This window comes from Bacillus rossius, chromosome 2 (genome assembly GCF_032445375.1).
Source record: "Bacillus rossius redtenbacheri isolate Brsri chromosome 2, Brsri_v3, whole genome shotgun sequence".
Classification (NCBI taxonomy): domain Eukaryota; kingdom Metazoa; phylum Arthropoda; class Insecta; order Phasmatodea; family Bacillidae; genus Bacillus; species Bacillus rossius.
This window is the reverse complement of record NC_086331.1, coordinates 124454668-124476320: the sequence shown is the minus strand read 5'-3', so window position 1 is coordinate 124476320 and position 21653 is coordinate 124454668. Positions and strand designations below refer to the sequence as shown.

General features: G+C 32.5%; 1 protein-coding gene and 1 long non-coding RNA gene across 10 annotated transcripts in view; one reads left to right on the top strand and one right to left on the bottom strand.

Moving 5' to 3' along the window:
* LOC134529757 (secreted frizzled-related protein 5-like) overlaps positions 1–21653 on the top strand; it is a 93363-nt gene that overhangs the window by 43194 nt on the left and 28516 nt on the right. For 3 of the 9 annotated variants that reach the window (XM_063364159.1, XM_063364162.1, XM_063364166.1), the window contains one exon: positions 1196–1403. The exons of 3 other annotated variants lie outside the window; for them this stretch is intronic. In XM_063364159.1, coding sequence (XP_063220229.1) covers positions 1196–1345 — 150 coding nt within the window. In that variant the 3' untranslated portion in view covers positions 1346–1403. Of the gene's footprint in view, positions 1–1195; positions 1404–19782; positions 21056–21653 lie in introns of those variants that run through there. 3 more of the 9 variants (XM_063364167.1, XM_063364160.1, XM_063364164.1) reach the window with 2 other exon arrangements.
* On the bottom strand, positions 4521–19907 carry LOC134529759 (uncharacterized). The gene is made up of 5 exons (XR_010074697.1): positions 19815–19907; positions 15555–15716; positions 8948–9145; positions 6794–6910; positions 4521–4758 (listed from the first exon to the last, which is right to left on the bottom strand). It is a non-coding gene; the product is annotated as an uncharacterized LOC134529759 (long non-coding RNA).

Here is a 21653-nt window from a genome sequence, read left to right as displayed (position 1 = left end):
AAATTACAAAAATTTATTATTAATGATAACCAGCTCGGCTTCGGCGGACTTCAGTTCGCCTCGTGCATGTTCGGTACGACGTTTCGTTGTTTATGCCTTAACTAAATATTAATTACTTAAAGTACATAAAACACTCCCGGCCGATCTGCCGTCACACGCCACTTGGGGAAAAATAAGCAAAAAAGAATTACAATATTTATCCCTAGTTAAAGGGGTGTGGTGCACTGCTTCTACAGCGCCCTCTTGACGTTCGTGGCACGCTATTCAAACACAACCACCCGGCTACGTACTCAAGACGGGGCGGCTGCCAGTACGGGAAGTGTGGCGGGGGGTGAGGGGAAAGGTGGCGGATGCTGACCAGGTTTCTGGGGCGCAGGCCCGGTTGACGTCATAAGGTTTGATTTACCATAGTTGTCGTGCATTCGCATCTATCTATTTTATGATTAAATAAAAAATTAAAAACTAACCTTTTGTGGAGATTCATGAATAGATACAAAATTTTGTGAATAAAATCATTTAAAGAAATTTGTGAGTGATTTTTGAGTCAAAAACACTTGAAGACATTTTTTATTTGCAACAAAAGACATTACCTACTGTTAAATAGTGTTTGGTGATTTTTCGCAAATTCACGAGTTGTGATTTTTCTGGGTCTCTAGCGATAGGTATTAGAGCTTTATTGAATGGCACCTCGGGTCCTCCATTGAATAAAAGGGAGCAGCAACTTTCTAGCCACTTTTAATTTGTTTAAAGTGCACTGTAAGATTTGTAATGAAATTGTGAAATTTATAAGCATGGTTCACTGACTGCAGTCTGCAGTCTGCATCAAGCAAAACAGCCAAATGGCTGCCTTGGAAGCCTCTAAATTGTACTGGTATGTAGCAGTTTTACTTATTTTCCAGTTCCATAGTAAAATTGATGTTGCAGTGTAAGCTGTTGAGGTGTTTCAAGAAGTGGGTCAGGTCAGGTTGTCCTCGCTAGGGCTACATATAACAAAAGTGTCATCCAAACATCTGTATCAGCATTTAGGTTTCTAAGTGCTGGAATAAATCACTCTCTTTTCTAAGTTGGCCATTACTAATGCATTATGTAATGCTAGTAATGAAGGTATTCATATAACTTTTCTTTTTTTCGTTCTGTGCATGTTTGTTAGTATTATTATGCCTGCAGCACTAATAAGAGCACATTTTTCTTTCAGCCATTCAAGAGAGCTGTTCGCATGTTCAGAAAAATCAATTGTTCTGATCCGAAACTTGTGTCAAGTTCTGTGATGGTTGGAGATACATTTCAGGGCACTGGTTTAGCCACAACAGTTCCTAGCAGAAGAAAAGTTACCAGTGCACATTGATGTAGTGAATAGAAAGTAGTAAATTTATCCAACATTAAATTAATTTATTCCATTAAAATGTAATGCTGAATTATTTCACCCCATCATACTAATAAAAGAAAATAAGATTTGGTGCTTTATTAAAGAAAATTTTGTTTAGCGAATAATATACTTATTAAAGTAAAGGGTGAATTTTGCAAAAAGTCTCGGCATGTCTTATGGTAATATTTACCATCATATATTTTGGTTAAATTCTTTCTGTTAACATTTGTTGTAGAAATCACATTTATTTCACTAAAATATACATTTTTTTAATTATTGTAAACATAATTATATTAAATGAAGACTCCAAACACAAAGATATCTTTCTTGTGTCAACTTTAGTTGCATATATTTTGTAACATGCTCAAACCATTTCTTACATCTTACTCATAATTGTAAGATATTTTGGTTTTTCAGGACTGTGGAACAGATTCTGTTGCATTCTCCAGCCAATAGTAAATCATGTCCAGCATATGTATTCTGTTTGATAATGGGTCCATTTTCCAGTCATAAGAGTTTAAGTTTAACTCTATATGTTTAGTTTCAATAGAAGACATAAATTATTTTGTGGTTCTGCTCCTTTTGAAAAGAGACTGTTTTGGATAAAAGTTATGTAGTTTTTTATTTAACGAATGTACCCGAATAACACATTTACAAGTTTCCATAAAATGTGTGTGGGAAAAGCATAGTGCGCAGCTTTTTCAAAACTTGACAACACCGCATGGCACTGCTGCACAGCACAAGTTCCATCAAGCTCAAAGGTTGGTTAACCTGCTATTGTTTAATGAATGATGGACATTGTGCATGTTGTTTGTGTTCATGTGAGAAATATGTTGCAATCTTGCAATAATTACTGATTGCAGCTGCAATCATCTTCTTTTGCTGAAAAAAACCTAAAATTATTAAAAAAGCTCTGTAAATAGGAAATCGTACTGCGGGAAGAAAGTACGTCGTCATGGAAATTACGTGACTGGAGGGGAAAAAAAATACCGGTTTTAGAGTAGTGATGTAGTGCAATAAAATTTTTTATTTGAAATGTGAGCATTGGTTGCATGTGCTTCTTCAGCAACTTCCCCATTAATTTTGTTATTATCTTTGTAACAAAGCATTCATTTTGGTCATTCAAGGCTGGGATGTTAATGGCGCTTCAATGCAGTAAAAACAACAGCTGTGGTCAAAAGCCATTTTATAATCATGACATCTTTTCCTCATATCATGGCAAACATTTTATCATTCACATTTCATCCCTAAATAAATTACTGCCTGATATCTTTAGAGATGTGTATTTGCAAAATGATTTTTACTGAAAATATTGATACATTTAATAGTAGTCTTGTGTTAAGATTAAATAGTGCTTAAACAATAACCAGTGCCCAGAATGTTATTAGGTTTACAGGAAATCTTAAAGGCAATTATAATATAACATTAAGTAATTATTCAAGTCCTGAATAGACATTTAATAGAAACTTGAAATATTTTCACAAGTTCTGTTCTTAAAAGTTTGGTACAAGGCATATTATAAACAACAAATAATTTTGGTTGTGGTCAAAGTATTAGTTGTGCAAGGCTTCTTCGAGGGCGCGGCTTCTACGGGCAAATATGAACTTTCTCCATAGCACTACCACTACTATTAAATAGTAGGTAGATAGGTAGACAAATGTACATCCATTTCCGATTTGATGTTGTAAGGTAGAGAAGCAAAGCTTTTGATTAGGTCTTGTTTCAAACATCTAGCTAACCCACAAATTATTATTTTCAAAAGAATAAGAAAAGGTACTAAATTACTAAATCTACTAAATGAATAGAAAAAAACAAAATATAGGAATATTTAGATATGATACCCAATGACTATCTCAAGCAAGAACGGCTGTAGAAGAACTTGTTTATGATGGAAGGTGAAAAGTAAATTTTGTGAGAAATTAAATGCATCTGAAATAAAGCCAAAAATAGGTATTACCAAACACAAGATCATCAGTAAAACAGATAAAAATGGAGATAGTAAATGCAGCAGCATATAAAAAACAGGGCTAGGCACCTCTGTATTTGTAATAAAATGTGGCCGACAAATAACTGCATATGCTTGATTGCATGTAAAGAAAAAATTTTTGACTGACACAAAGGTTTTTTTGTTGAGATAGTCATGTCACATGGGTATGCAAGCCTCTACCATGCTGCATAAACACTTGCTATGAAGTAAGAAGAGGGCATTGTGAACATATGCTTGGAAACTGGTTATCAACTGGCAAGTGAAATGTCATATCTGTGTTATTGTGATTTAAATTACAGCCATCATTGCTGATTCCAAGGAAATTGGTTAATTGTGTTACCCCATTGTTATCATTATAAACATAATAAAGGCATTTACCGTGATAATTGTGAGTGTTGGAGATTGCTCCAAGAAATTACTCACATTTCTTAATCTGCAATAAAACATAAGTTATTTTGATGGGGTGGTTATCAGATTCTGTACCCACATTTTTTTCACATTTTATTGAATATTTTATTATTTAGTAAATATAATACAATTTTCAGCCATCTACACACTTGCAGAAATAATAATAATACGGATTACGAACCGAGGCAGTGGCCGTTACAGGGCGTACAAGGTTTTCGTTATTTATGTAAAAGTTGAATTGTGGCAAAGGAAATAAATACTGACATTTTAATGCTTACCTACCTTTACTGTAGATTTTCAAACATCACCTTAGGCAACAATGCATTCAACCGTAGGCATGTGAACTGCACACTTTGTGTTCTTCACCTGTGTATGCTCTGCACAAGCTTCATATAGGTGCATTTTTATGCATCATCATAACTCCATTTGTAATGGTATTACACTTCATGTTAATATGTTTTTACTCCTTTGTTTATTACAATTCCATCACAAATCACCAATGTATAATTTAGTGCTATAAACTCAACTGCATACTTATATTCACTTACAAATTAATTACTTTGTTATGTTAGACTTACCAATTTCTGCTATAAAATGTACATTTCTGTTTTGGGATTTATGTACAGCTTCAGAAGCATTTGACCTACAGTTGTTGACTTAAGCTATTTTTTACTAGGTACTGCTAGTTTTACACAACATACGGTACAAGGTATACACCGTTACCATCGAAATTTTGACTAATCAAAGAAAAGATCTGAGTTTTAAAAATTACAAAAATCAATTTATTAAAAAAAAAGTATTATATAAATATTACAGTTTCAGTATCAATCATTTTATGTGTTTTTATTATTAACAGGAATGTATCACAATTTAATAATGAATCTTCACATAAGGAACAGTCGGTGGCAAAAAAATAGGAATAATTTTCCTAGAACTAATAATACTAATTTTGGTGGTTTCAGCCTGATTTGGTCGTTGCTGCCATTGTTTGGTGGTGCTGGAAAAAATAAAAGAAAAGCAGTTAGAATTATTTGAAAACTTAGCCTTCAATTACAAATATATAGTTTATTGGTACAAATTTTTTACCCATGAAATGTATTAGCATACAACAGAGTTAAGTACAGAAGTCAACAGTCTGCTGTGAGAGCCAGTAGTGGGTGGTTGTGTTGTTCCATGCTATACAGGCAGGTTAGTTAAAGTTTCATAAGTTATGCCTCATGTGGTAGAATATACCATCTTATACATAAAATCACATAGGATGTGTACATGTTTTAAGAAAATGCCATCTAACAGTTAAACATGTTAACACATGTGAGTAAAAGGTGAAAAAACAAAAATAAAATGGCATTAGATTTTCATACGTGGATTGAATCTAACCGGCAACTGACAGAAGACGAGCTAGTGGCTATCCAACTGGACAGAAGACAAGGTGTGTATTCATAAAACTTGCTTCCATGAAAAACTGTGGACACATTTTTCCTCAAACAGGTGGGTTATCTGTGCTGTATACGGCAGCAGTTGAATTTTTACATTTAAACATTGACATCTGTGACAATAATGTATCCCCCACAGTTGGCAAAAGATGACTACATAAAAATATGGCTATCGTTTGGGTCAAATGATAAGAATATGGTTCACGATGATGGCTGATTAGTTTACAAATGAAAGAAAAAGGTAGCATGATCCAATATGATGGGCCACTTTACAAGAATGAGAGTACCTGACTGCATACACTGGCCGTTGTATTGGAATGACCGAGCATATACATACATAGTTGTAATTATTGGAGAAAGTTTGATAATATTTGTAACTTTCTTTCGTAATATCCATTGATATATGCCTTCAGAATACATGCGTGTTCAAGGACTTGATAGGAAAATAAAAAGTATATTAACCTCTAATGTTTATTGGGGCGATTAGGAATATGGGGGTGAGAGGATCGGGTCTAAGACTGAAAATTAAAGGTTTTTGAGGACCCAGGAAATATTTCATGTAGTCTCAATGGAGAAAATCCAATATGATGGACACCAGTGGTGAGTGAGAGAACACAAGCACTTTGCCTTTTCGATGGTGCACATTAAGAAAGAAGTAGAAACTCGTGGATTTATATTACTTGAAATTTATCATCGTCTAATAAATGCTGCTTTTCAAATAAAACAATGGAAAATACAGGCAGTCATAAAAACACAATAACTAAAGTTACTATTACAAATGAGGAATTGTGTCTACACAAGATCAACTATTGCAAAAGTAGATCATATTTTGGTTCATATTTAGAGCCTAAGCCACAATGGTGTGAAATTCTCCTTTGATTACTAAAACTGTCTTTCAATATTCTGATAGCTGATCCTAAGCTCACTTTTCTAGGTAACATATCTGCACCATTATATCACACCAGATGAATATAGATGCAGGGCTTCAATATAAGTACACCTACATCCTCCACTCCCTAACTGTCCACCAGCTGGTTAGCAATTATAGTTAAAATGAAAAAGAATAACATCAAATAAAGTTTCCAGTGGATTAATGATTTCATCTGGCCCATTTATACATCATAAAGTGTATAGATACACAGAGGGGCGGGGATGTGGGGGCGATACAACCCACTCAAAATCCTAAAATATCGATCATTCCCACCACAAAATGTCAGTTAACCGCCACCCCCCACACACATACACACACACAAATTAAATTCTGCTTACGCTCTGTCATAACAGAGTTTCCATTATTGTGTAGACTTACTTATAATTTATGTTATAAGACCATATTTAGTTATTTCCGTTGAAGTAAATTGATAGAAAGAAAGAATTCGATATGATGCCCAGTAAGGTAATTTTTACGAAAATAACAAATATCTATTTTTATCTAACATAGCTTTTTAAACTAACAAAATTTTTATAAACAAATACTTTTTTTGTTAAACAGAAAAGCTGATTAAATTTTTACCTAAGCATGTAAATAACCATATATTAATTAAGATATAATACAGATAATTAGCAACATTCTTTTAAGTTCCGTAATATATTTCATACCTGTGATTGGCTTCCAAGGTGTAGTTGGCTCTGGGCTAGGAAGATATTTATTACTTGGCATTGTGTAATGTGGCTGCGTAGATCTGACTGTGCTTGGCTGATTACCAGAACATGGCCCTGGAATGATTGGAACAAACTAATTAGTACTATTCACAAGTTGTAGATTTACACTTTAACGACCTACTTGATGACTTAGCCATGCACGGGAGTAGAGTTTTACAACTTATATATTTTTGGCATGATTCAGATATTTTTGACATCAATTTAAACCAAAATTGCATTGTGCATTGAAAAGAGATACACATAGCTATAAAAGAAAAGTAGAAAAATTATTTCATGTTATTTGTTTCTGAAGGTTTTTTTTTTTCAATATTTAAATGCTTGCTTATAGAGTTATCATTAATAATTTTCATATATCTTAAAGTACGTACTATTCTGTCACTGCTACACTGAAATTACTCTTTAAAAATATTCTACACATACAAGTATAACTCTGTCATGAAAAAATTAGGAGGTGAAAAACTGTAGAGCAAACAAATTGTTAAATAAGTTGCTGTTCGCTTAGTAAAGTATTGACCAGGGACAGGAAAGTTACTTTTAAAATGTAACTCAGTTACAGTTACAAATACTCCATTGGAAATGTAACCCTGTTACAACTACAAGTTACACTACTGAAAATAAACCAGTTACAGTTATAGTTCTGAGAAAAGTAACTGTAAGTTACTTTAACAGTTACTTTGTGAAAAACTAAAAATGTGATACGTAGGTAATATTGTTATAATTAAAAGCTAATAAAACATATTGTCTTTACTAAAGTATGTTTATTTAAACTGAAAAATTTAAATAGGTCTTAAATTACATTGAGTAGTTAGTTCACACTACAAAATTGTTCGCAGCACCACACAACAAGCACTTCACAATAAGGTTATTTTTATCACTCGACCGAACTTCGAAACAATTAGAATATGAAGGCCACGGCAACGAAAATTCTGGACTGCTTTCTCGGCTTCTCGCTTCATTAGATTCTGTCATTGCTTTCGCGCATGTGCACAGGTAGGTTAATTAATTAATCAGCATAGCAGTAAACCCGCATGTCGCAAATATTAAATAAATGACAATCAAAATACAAGCGCAGACTAGCCAACAGCAGTTTTACAAGTACAAGCAATACCATCGCAAATAATATGCTTGTCGGGATTTTCGTTCTGGGATTGAAAAAAATCAACAAATCATTGTTCGTTCAATAAGAAATACATTTAAAAAAATGTAACGCAAGAAGTAACGACAATTATCGTTACTTTAAGGCAGAAAAATGTAATTCAGTTACAGTTACAGAAAACTTAATATATTGCGTTACCACGATCGTTAACATAAATAGTAACTGTTACAAATAACGTCGTTACTAGTAGCGCATTACTTCCAGTCCCTGGTATTGACACACCAATTTTCTGGTTTTATAGCCAGCCATGGAAATGTAACAAAAAAAAGCCCTGATGAAAAAATACAGCAAGCACTCTTTCTACTCAGTATTGTGATAACTGCAATTGTTTTGTATCATAGCACTGAAGGGCCCTCATAGTCAGGAGTTTTATTAGAGTACATACTTGAGACAGGATAATAAATGTAATGCTCACTGGTGCTTCTAGCGCGGTGCAAGGCTCTAAACTGGCGTGCAGTTGTGCATAGGGGAAATGTACAATTTGCGTGGTAACCATAACATTATATGGTGGAGAAATGAAGGCCCTTTTATTGCTTCCAAGAATCTGTACTGGGTATTTAATACCTAAAAAATATGCTGAAAAAAACACATTTTAGCCATTTTCACTCTTCTAAAAATACAGTGTAAAAACAAAATACGGAAACAGCACTACTCATCCCACTTGAGTGTATTCTTAAATGCTTTTCATAAAGAGAAAACACTCGGATATCTGAAATAGTTTTCAAATTGTGTGGTTTTTTCTGATGCTGAGTCCATCGTATGTGCCCTCAGTAGGCAGGGCCCATTAATTTAATGGCATTTATAATTTGTATACATATGAGCATGGGCAACATAAATGAACAATAGTATGTAATGCAAGGATTGTTTATATCAGCAATTAATATATGGCTGTGAGTATGCAAAAAATAATAATAAAGTTATTTTTTTAAACGTACCTAATCTGGTAAGCTTCATGCCATAGAAAAGAGGGTCCACATCTCGTTGGCAATGACTTCCAGCCTCTTTTATAGATATCTCAGCATCAGATGCTATAGATCCCACAAAACATTCGAAGGTTCCCACATCTTTGCGCTGGGTGTATGTATACATGTGGCCATTTTCTTCCCACTGTCCCAGACATCGATATTCTCGTCCTGAAAAAAAAAAACTGCAGTCATTTTTTTTCTCATAACAATATAATATAACATAGGGTCCTTAATTAATACATCATCTCTGAAACCATTTAAATTAATGAAATAGCATATTTTTAATGGACTACCTTCTTAATATGCTACTTAACACATTTGTTTCAGTTCTGTTAAACACTCAAATAATGTTTATAGTATTTTGGCAATGTACTTTGAAAATGATTTTTGTTAGGTGTGCGTGAACGGCTTGTTCCAATTTACAGATCCAAATGTACAGTTGCAGAATTCTTAATTATATTTCAATAAATAAAATTAGAGAGCAGCCTTTTTATATTATGTGTAACATAGGTAATTATTCAAGTGTAATAGGGTTTGGAAACCTTTTATTTATTATTTTTAACCTTTTTGACTTAAGTCATAAACAATATTAACTTTTTTTAGCCTTAGAGCATTAACTGATCTTATGAGATCACTTTCATGTGAATAGGTGTGTATATTTATGCCCTATTATTAACCTTTCTCCTGTTAGTTAATTGTTGTAATTTCATATTGAGAAGTTTCTCTGTGTATACCTAATTTAAATTTTTGTATCAATGGTCAAAATCGGTTGAAAGATCTGGAATGAAATCTGAAATAAATTCAAAAATAATTAATGTATTGAAAAAAATTGTGACAAATGTACCTAGTTTTATTTCTTAAAAATAAACTTCAAAGTTAGTTCCAGATTTCAATCATTAACCCTATTTGTATTAAATATGGTACTGAAACAATTCCACATGAAATATTTCAATAAAAAATTTGAATTAAGTCAACATTAAATTTGTCTTATTAAAATTCAATATGATCTACATTACATAATGTGCAATACTATCTATATCCTAAATATACATCCCTTTCTAAAAAAAAATGTGTAGAACAAAGAAAAATTTATTTTTAATTCTTTTTATGGTAAAAATTTCATAAAATGGCTATTAGTAATTCAAACATATTTACCTCATTTGGATTTATTATGGTATTTGAACCCTTTTATTAAGCTCATTCCAATTAAATTAGTATTTAGCAGTTTTTAAAAATTTTCTCAATAAAACGTTTTTAATTATTATCAAAGCGCAACTTTAAATATTTATTTAAGCCATAAAAAACATTTTTTTTTTTAAATACCATTTAAGAATGATCCTTTCGGTACGGTTGAACAGTCGACGTGTTTACTTTCAAAGACAAAGAAGTTGTGTGACAAAGGTTGTATGTTATACTTTTACTGTTGCAAGATGGCTACCCCACTGAATATTGTTCTTCGAGTCTTAATATAAAATCCTTTAATATAAGTTTTGTGTCTGAGAGACATTATTTAAGCAACGAATCGACGATAGTAACAAGTGTCTGAAACTTATATAATTTTGGAGCAAAATCATTTTTTTTTTCAAGAGTTTAATGCATGTCCAATTCAGACAGAATTTTGAGCTAGCCGAGGTGGTCTGGAATTGGTACATTATGAATCAAGCTCAGCTCTCTATCTTAGCCGTCTTGTGAATTGATTTTTATTATGTGATTTCCAAAGTTACTGAGAACAAAGTTAAAAGAAAAAAGATTTTAAGTATTAATATGCTTACAATGTTAAGTAAATTAACCAAAAACTAACACTTGCCACTCACTATACATGTCTTGTATTTACATCTTTTAATAACTTCAAGTCTGGAAAAAGAACCGGAGAAGAGGGGTTGTGACAAGAATTGTCAGCACCGGGTATCACCTGACCTTGCTATACCACTGACATGGGGAGAGCACCACTTAGGAAATTCACTTTAGAATGAAACTTTAGGGTGTTACCCTTTTAAAATAATAAAGCGCTCTGGCCAGCCAATTCTGAGGAGAAAAAAAAGCATAAAAATTTATACACAGTTTATATATTTTATAAATTTCACTCTGGCCAATGGCACAGCAGCCTTGGTGGTAACGTACTTGCTTGCCGCCCAGTTGCTCAGGTTTCGATTCTCGCCGACGGTCACTTTTATTGATGTGTAAACATCTTAGCTCTTGGTACAAGACATTTGGTGGGAGTAAGTTCGTGTAAATGGAATGGAAGTCGATGAACAGAAACGTGAGACAAAGATGGCAGACCCACGTGTAGCAACATGAACCCATATATAGTCACTTTCGTAAATATTAGGGTACATACCAAACATATGGGTGTGCCAAATGAAACTTGATTGTAGTGAAACTACCCTGGTAAATGTTCAAAAAACTATAATAGTCATAATAAAAATTAATCACAAATTTTAAAATACCTAAAAAAACTGGCATTACAATGATTATAATACATATTCTCCTTCAAATTTCATAAAGCTTAGTAGCACAGCGGTAGAGTGCACACTTGTTAATCTCAAGGAACATGGTTCAAATCTGTCACTGGAATTTTTTTTAACTTTTTTTTAATAATATAATATTAATAATTAATAAATCAGCTCAATAAGGTAAAGGTTTGTTTGTAGGAAGTATTTACAAACAGATTTCAGTTGTTCAAGCAAAAACCAATATACAAACATATACTTAGTGATATATGTGTTTAAAAAGTTTAAGGCTAATGTTTTAATAATGCCATAAAAATATGGTAATGTATAATGTGTGCAGAAAATTTATAACTAGTATTAACTGTTTAGTGAATTTTATCAAGAGAGGCAGTATTTTAAATAAAATTTCTTGTTTAAAATCGGGTCAGAAGCTATGGAGCATTTATAATAGTTTAAAATTTCTGATTGTTTCATGCTGCTCTGCTATCTGCATTTGATGGTGGCAAGCAACATTTACAATTCAGGTAGTGAATTATAGTTGCAGGTGCACAAAGTATGTATGTGATTCGTATCCAGAAATTTTGCTATTTGAAAAGCAAATATTTTATTTATCACTGTGCACATGTATCACATCGCTGTTTTATTGGTGATTTATCGGTTGAGCGACTCACTGATTAGTGGAACTGAGAAAGGAAGATATTTTATATTCCCAGAGTTTCAAGACAATGTGGATGGAGCAGTGATTTTTTTGGTACTAAATGAATAGGCACAGGTTAAGGTAAGTTAGTCAAGATAAAGCTGAAAGGTTTGGCTTGAAGGATTTTTACCCATTCCTCTTCTAAAACGAGATGCTGTATACAAAACTTTTAATTGTTGTAAATTATAAAATACCATCTACTTAATATCAATTAAAATAAAATCTAAATATGGTATATTACGATTTTTAACACTTTTGAAAACCAACCTTCAATAAAAATGATTGTAAGTGCAGGTATGGCATGCATTCAGTAAAGTTAGCTGTGTTGTAATGTTTTTAATTTGGCTTTAACATCTCATCGAAGTAGTCAGGTCGACCATTAGTTGTTGTGTGGTCATGGACTGAAAGGTCACGATTGGGCGATGGCTCAAAAATAATATAATTATGTAGTTGAGAAGCCAATTTTGCGGCTGTGGTCCGAGTGATGCCAATTCATAAGCATTTTCTGACTTTTTATTTAGAATTCGTTAACTACAGTCGTATGTGCTAAGCCTGGAACGAGACGTTAAATTTTGTTTCCAGTCGTCGGTAAGTCCTTGGCTTGTACCGTGAGTTTGTATTTAACCACTGGATTTTAATATCAGTAAAAAAATCTTAGTTTTGTAAGACATTTTGGTACCATTTAAAAGTAAATTGTTGTCTTGAATAAACTAACCTTTTATGAGTTATTTTGTGTATAATCTGGAGCAGTGTTGTTGTAGGAAAATGGTGGCCATAAAGCTAGTGTGGATTTTCGTAATGGATAAATAAAAGCAGTTAAAATCAGTCATTGTTCTCGAGAGACTTTACTTTCTCCATGAATCATTTGGAGCCACATTTTTTACGAGCAGTATTTTTGAATCCAACTAATTCTTTAAGTGTTTTTATGTAATGTGCAATATAAACCACTGTTGAACTAGCCAGAGGTTTGGATTGTTACCAGCTGGGTACATGTGCCCTTAAGCCACATGGTGTCGCCCATGCTGGTGTACCACTAAACCCTCGACAGCAGGATGGTCTTATTGCACACATAAATTTTGTGTAAAAATGAACTACAAATTTTAATATTGAAACAAACAAGAACCATATCACATCTATTTTGCTATGTTCATGCTACCAGTGCTTCAGCCAAGCCAGAACATCTACAAGTCTACAAGTGACATGCAATCGTGAAAAATGCTAAACTATTAGACAATAAGCTTTTTTTTTATTGCTGCATTGTGCAAAAAAGTGACAGACTTTCGAGTGCCTTACAAAAAGCTGCTGCAAATAATTAATTTCACGTTGCTTAGTATAAAGATAATTGCACTACCTTCTATTTCAGAAGTAACTTTTCGAACAGTAGGACCCAATCTGAAACTTAACAGCTTAAGGACATAGAGTAGGGTGAGACTAGGGGGAAAGGGACAGGTAAAAGTTATTTTCAAAATGTTAGTTTTGTACAATTTTTATAACCTGAGTTGATGAAGTGTTCATGAACTGCAGAATTGATATGATTTTTAACACTATTGTAATTTCCACTTTGAGTATATATTTTTTTATATTAAGCTTCATGATCAGCATCCCCTTACAATTACATGACAGATTATTCTTGGTTTCTAATGGAAAATAAAGTTCCTGAAAACAAGACATAGGATTTTAATGAAAGATTTTTATTTCACTGAAAAAGTTTTTTTAGAAGAATCTTTTTTGGAATAAGTTTTTAGTATACTGTTAATGTTTTGAATTTTTATTAGTCTTTTGTGTATGTGGTGTGTAGATATATTTGTTATTTTTAGTTCAGGCCTACAACTTATAGCTGACTGTTAGGCTACATATTGTTCTGTGAAACTTCGTACAAATTTGTACCTGAGCCATGTTTGAGGTGATTAAGTGCCATTAGGAAATTATTGTTAGATTGCTAGTTTAATGGATATTCCATTTCTTTTTTTAAAATATTTCTGAAGATGGATTATATTATTGAATTTCCAGGAATGTTGATATTTGTATTTGATGAGTGTGCATCAGTAAAATATACAGAAATAACAACTGGCTTGTATAGATATTAAGAGCTAAAAGAAATGTATGACTATTAATTTCAACATATGAGTGATATGATAAACCAGTCTATGTTTCATAAATTTTTTTATTTTTTGTATGCATGTACCACTATAATTATCTTACTATTAAAGTAAAGTAGTTTTATTAAAGACATCAAAGCAAACTAAGGTCAAAAAACCCATTCTGCCCTTATTTTATGTATGTAGTGAATTGTTTAATGCAATTTAAAAAGCTTCCGTTCAAGCTGTATGTCAAATATTTATACGAGTGTCGAACGAGTATTATGAAGAACAATAGCAGCTGCAGAGCCACTATTTTTATATTAACATATTAAGTAACATACCTCTGAAATTGGAAGATAAAAACTGTAAATTTGGTAATGGGAAAATACATTTGATGCTGAACAATAATGTGGGTAACAAAATTTCTTAACAATTAGGAGTGGTAATGCTGGAATGGGAAGTCATAAGGGAATCTCTGAAGTTGGAATTCTTGTCGCCAACTTGTAGAACATTTCACCCATGTCTTCATGTCCCTATAATATCAATCAGATTTATAAATACTCTGCAATATAAAAAAATAAAATATCTTTGAATAGCTTCTATTTGCATTAATAATTTTAAATTATACATAATTTTTACACAAAAATTTTAAATAAAATCATTTGAGATGAATATTTTCTTAGAAAAACTACAGGGTTTAAAAAATGTATTATCATACTTGTGAATTCGTAATCATTTATATTACTATAAGCTAAAGGTGACACTGGTGTACACATCACATGCCTCTACGCATCTATGCACTGGCACAAAACTGGTGTACATTCTTTTCACCAATACTGTACCCCTATGAGACTTGTAAGCAGTTAGCCTTTAGTTTTTCAGAGAAATATTAAAGATGAAGGCACCCTGCATGTACATAAACTACTTTAAACATTTGATGGTTACAAAGTTTGTAATAATGCCAGTTTTAGCTCTTTTCACTGTCCAAAACATACACAACTCAAAACTAAAAAAAATGTATATAATTTTATATAGGCTTGAGTAATGAGTCTTAATCACTTTCATATTTAGGCACCTTGTATTAATCTTGGGTGGTTTTTAAATGGTATTTTAAACCTGAAGTTTGGCACATAATTTCACTGCCCAGCCTGGTGACTACCTTAACAGAAGACCCATGAAACCACGGCAGCAAACAACATTAGCACATATGATAAAAATAAGTTTTAAAATCTAACTACATAGAAAAAATCTTTACTGTATGGAAGTTCAAGGCTCACTATTATGAATGTCAGTGAAACTTACACATTAATAGAAAAATATTTTCTCAAATTAAATTACTATTTACCTACCTTCGTATATATCGGTGCCAGAGCAGTCAGAAACAGAGTAATACATAATCTCTGGGGATTTGCAATCTGATGATAATTTTGCACACAGTCCTGTAGCATCCGGGATGTAGCCTGCGTATTCCCCAGTGACAGGGCATGGAGACTCCTGCAGTCTTTCCACTCCTGCAAAAATTGGAGAAGCAACATTAAGACTAGCATACAACATGTAAAAAGGATAATAAAAAATTTCTAAAGAAGAAATAATCTAATTTGTTTTTAAAAAGTTACTAAATCAAAAAAATACATAAAAATTTATTAGTGGTATTCTTCCTTTAAAGGTTGCTATCAACTAGGTTCACCTTATTACTACTGTAACCCTATCAAATTAGGTAGTTGGAAAAAATATTTGCTCAATCATCATATGAATTTTAATTTACGTTTTATAATGCCTAGCATAAGTCCGCAACAATAACAAACAACTAAATCAAATAAAATATCACAGTGCAAAACAAAACAATACAGATCCAGTAGTCAACAAAAATCCTAGCAGTTAAATAGACATCAAAAAATGAATGAACAAATGAATGAATGAATGAATGAATTGAGGCTTAACATCTCGACATTGAGGTTGTTAGAAATGATAGGGAGAGATGTGGATGGAGCAGTGATGGAATGAAATGGTGCGGAAAATGGGAGTCCACTGAGTAAACCTAGCAGCTTAGGGTAACATCCACCACTTTTCGCTCTCGCATAAATTTGGCTTTAACCCAGCAGGGAATCAAACCCAGCTCATCTGGGTGGGAAAAGAGTGATCTGACCACCTAACCACTGGGGCATCCAACATTATAAAAGAGGTAATGTCCAACCAAACTCAGCAACAGTATAGGTTAAAGAAGGATTGAACACCACATGTTTATGCACAGAGGCTTATGGCTATGGGACCTCCAAACACTTGGGAACTGACTTAGTGCTAACATTTGAATGATGCCAGGGTCCTGGAATCAAACCTGCAACCCTTGTCATATTATATTTATGCGTTATCAATCACAGTCACCGAGGACCCTCAGTAGGTAACAATACATACAGAGAAAATCCCTACACTGGTTCACTGAGTACCTAACATTTCTCAGATAGCAAACTAGGCTTGATAAATAAGAAATATCAGGAAAATCATGATGAAATTATCTTAATTTTAGTAGTATGACTATTTGATAGCTAATAGAATGTAAATGATGTGATCAGAGATATTTTGAAAAAATACAATGTATTAGTTATCTTTACATCACCAGATTAAGAAATTAAATAAAATGAATCTTAAAATTAAAAAAAAATTTTATAATCAAACTATTTAATTCTTTGAATCTATCAATTTTGAAACAGAATTTAGGAAAAGTAGCTTAGATGATTTTGACCCAAAAAGTCTATTTATTGCTGGGTGATGGTTGTCCCTACCTCTAAGAACAAGCTCCCTTGGCACAGACATGGCAATGATGGGAAGTTTTACCATTGCAGTTTTTGCCAGTTTTGGGAAAAGAGACTTCATGTCCTCCCAGATTTCAATAGTGTCTCTTTTTATTGGTGTAACAGGAGACGACAGGTACAGCTGAACCTCTTGTTTCGCTAACGGTTCCAGCAGATGTTGATGAATTATTTTTCATGTTTTTGTGTCAGCTGCCTGTGGTATTTTCAGATGTAAAATTCTTCCGAATATTCTTTATTAGACTCATCAGACTAGTCGTTCTTAGATTTTGGTACATTAAATTCTCTTACATATTTATTCAACTAACTAATTACTCTTGATTTAGCAACAGCATCTTTAAAATTCATGAACTTAAATCTTGGGTCAAGATTTTTTGAAATTGCCAGAATGGCAGAATGTTATATGTTATTTCACCTTCTAGCCGGTTGCTTTTTATTTTGGTTTTAAATTGAACAATAATTTCACTCCCAGGATTCATATTTTCGACTGCATCCCGAACACAATTGACTAATGGGATTTCCTCACTTACAGTAATGTAACTGTCCCCTGAAATTTCTTTAGTTATTTTTTCAAAACGTCATAGCAATTCCACTATTTCTTTGACACTCTAACTTGCTGCTAGAAACCATTGGGGGAGCCTCAGCTCTAGTTAAAAGTATCACTCCCACAATTGACACCAACTCCAAGAATCATTCTAGCATATACTAGTGCGAACATCAAGCATCATTTTTATAATTTGACCTCCTTTTAATTCTGTTTCTATCTGTCTTTTCCATAATTTGTCACTTGCATTGACACACTTTTTAATACACTTGACTATATCTCCAACCATACTTATCAATTCAGTACAGTTATTTGCATCATCAAAGTGATTGTAATACCCACAATTTATTTATTTTTTATTGTTTCGGTCCAAATGACATTATAAATGCAATAGTTATCAGTATTTTTATGTACGTTTTAAAAGATCACTCATTGACTCAAACTTATCGCCAATCCTGTTTTTTTTATTGTTTCTTGACTTGGAAGCTTTTTATGCATTCGGGTGCGTAGTTGTATTAGAACCAGGAAAGACAATGCTTGTCAATGTACTGGCAACTGTTTTTTTCTGGTGAAAGCAACACTGGCATGTCATCTGCGCTGCACGATTTTGTCGAAGAGTTGACATTTACATCTTGTTTGATGTTGCTGGAAGAGCATCATTCCTTAATTCACTATTGGCAGCCGTGGCGGCAAATACTTCTAAATAACCAGTGATTCTATCCTATTACCTCTTGACCTCTCGTTAAGTAGTTCTGTATCTTCCCATTGCAATTGCGAATGTACATTTCCAAAATGACCACGAAGATTGGTCAAACTGCTGAAGTTTTTAAGTTGTTATTACATATCTTGCACTCAGCTTCTTTGTCCATAGTCTTGTTAAAATATAGCCAAATCTTAATTTTCAATTTATTTGGTGGCATTTTTATATGTAAAGAAAAAAACAATCAATTTTAGAATTTTGTTTGTAGAATAAACTTAGCTTAAATAACAGTACATAGTTATAAAAAAAGTATTCTTGTTTCTTCTTATGTCTTCAAGTGTAAACAATATTGGCACATATTTTACTAAATAAATGCATTTCAAAAAGAAAAACAAGTTATTTAAAAAGCAATTTTAAAAAATCGAGTTTAATATTTTATGTTTTTTTTTTTAAATTCATGTAAGAGAAATTGGGGCTACATACATATGTATAATAAATGTATATTTTTGTATCTTTTTGTATAATTGAATATTTAAAAGTGTGAAAATAAAGTCTTGATGAATAAAGATTGATGCTAAGGTAGATGTTTATGATTGCTACATTAATGTTTTCAAAACATCGATGTATCGTTTGCAACCCTACCTCTCCCAAAGTTGTGGCTTTATGGCCTTTAAGAATTTTAAGGGTAGAGTCACAGTATTGCTTAAGTTAGTAAGCTTGCAGACTTGTTGCATGGAGCCTTTTATCAAGCTTGCTGCAGGCTAACATACTTGCCATAACAGCTTCCTGCAAGCATGCTATGGCCAGTTTGCAGCAAGTTTGTCATGTGTCAACTATTTTTCATCAAGCTTGATGCATGCTTGTAGGCTTATCATAGCAAGCCTGATTCAAGTTAGGGACAAGCTTGCCACAAGCTTACATGGTATGTGGGATAAAGTCCTAAATGACTGAAAGCAGATGATATAAATAAATTTCAGAATCTGCAAGAATAACTGAAAACATTACATAGGTAAGATTAGGAACCATTTAAATAACTTAAATGGAACACTTTTTACATTTCTCCTTAAGGACTTAATTTATGTGAAAAATGGATAAACACTATATTGAAACATTAAAATACTTTTGTCTTCAGTGTTGTAAAAAATACTGAAGATTTTCATCATAGCCTGTAAAAAAATCTCATAAAATCTCATAGTTGACCAAAATGTAACGAAGGTTGCTAAAACATGCTGCAAATAACTGAAAGGTTTAAAATTAGAACTTAGTATATGTGGACATTTGTTGATAAATGCAATTTCTGACTAAAACAATTTATCTTACAGTCACCCTTTTTTAAGCCCTATATGATGAAATGTGTGGTTTTCCATTGCATCGGCTGGGACAATTCATCTTTATTTAGTTTGAAGACTACCAAACAACTCTGATTAAAAAAAAGTTCAAAAATGACACTGACAGGGAAAGGAGGCCTGCATTGTTTTTTTTATATTTTCTTGATGACAGTTCAAACAGAAACTTTGTTCTTTCAGGATAGAAGAGGAGGCCAAAAAAGACCACATACTTCCTTGGGTGATCCACTGGTTTCCTTGAAAGTTTACATCAGCACAAAGACTACCATTGTAAAGTGTTCTTGACTCACCACCTAAAAACAGAGAACCCAGTTGACAGTATGTTTACATAGATTATGCTCCTTTTGCACAGTGTGTTTCTTATAAGAAGCTTGACGTGTCTCGGAGATTAACCATCTCGCCTCTTGTGAATCATCTGCCATTTTCAAGTTTTTCCACCACATGCATTTCCTCATGAGCTCACCAGGTTGAAGACATTATAAGATCTGATTGATTATGGAATTAAAAAATAATTTTTCATGTCAGAATCCAGTATGTACTTGCATATGCTGCAAAACAGCAAATAAAATTTTTTAACATTTGTACTTGGGAGTTTTTGACAGTTACCTTTAAATTAATTTTTTGTGTTTGCAATTTTGACTGGCTGAACTGCATTTTGTACTTAGGCATGCCTTTAAATTTATTACTAGTTTAAACTTTTAATAAAAATTTGATTTTCCCAACATTTTTTTTTTTAGTTCAGACAAAATATATGTAGTAATAAACAATAATTTAACACGTAATAAAGAACAATAAACTATATATTATCAGTCCATCAATTTTAAGTTATCAGAAAGAGTCTAAGAATATGAGAGTTTTTCATAAATAAAAAATTTTAAGTAAAAAAATGGTGAGGAAACAAAGGAACTTAAGTATATATAAAAGTGTTCGCTAGGAAACAATTCATAATGAGAGCAATTTTATAAATCCGCCTTTAAAACTTTAAACTCAGGAGGTGTGTTAAAATTAAAAGCAAGTTTTATTTTCATCGCAAACATGCATTACACATACATAATTACTGAACTCCACTTCAAAAAATTATTTTTCTTGAATTTGGATAGTAGATGTAGATTTTAGATTTGGCACATATAAGCTTTATCGGAGTTAATTTGTCATGCAATGACTTCCACTGGGTGAGCTCCAAGGTAAGACACTGTGTGGCAAAAAAGTATGAGAATTATCAAATGTTAACGACAGGTAAGTTCAACATTTTTCAGGATTTTATTTCATCCAATAAAAAAAACACATTGAGAGAAAGAAAATACATCAACTCTACGAGTTCTCTAGTGGATAACGTATGGCTAGTAGCAACTCTACAGTGGATTGTAGTTTTAAGTGGCCTCCGTTGCCACTGTTTGTTGTACGGAAAGCTTTATAGATGATGCCTGTCACAGTAAAAATATGGTTACCAGAATTGCTTTATATTATTATTTACACTTCTTACACCGACACATTCCTTCACTCCAACTGCACTTGAATCATGTATTTATATTGATTTGAAGAGTGTTGTATTTAAGAAGACATGCATTCAGACTCAAAAAGTTTTCTTGATAATCCTATGTATATATGTATATATAACCATTAATTACTAGTTTTAAGTTTTAACTACGACATGCCTTAGTGATTTCTTAGGGCTAAGGTAAAAGTATGATATTTCATTGTGATGGTTAGTGTACTTCAATATGTTTCAAATAATTTTACCTTACTTAGAATTTTCCAAATCACTATAAAATCTATGAGGTAGGCCTACTGAGGTTTCCTCACTTGAAGTGAATACATAATATGATTTAAGCTAAGAAATAATTTTACATTTATACCTATATCTATATTTTGAAGTTTAGGGAAAAAATGTTGTGTACATTATATTGTTATTCTCTCTAAATATCTATTTTTAATATTTTTTTAGATCCTCGATTTTGTGTGGAAAACGGAGTCTTTATAGCAATATAACCTAAAAATTAAGAACATCATTATTTAATCAAGAATTAGATTAGACTATGTCCAATGATCAA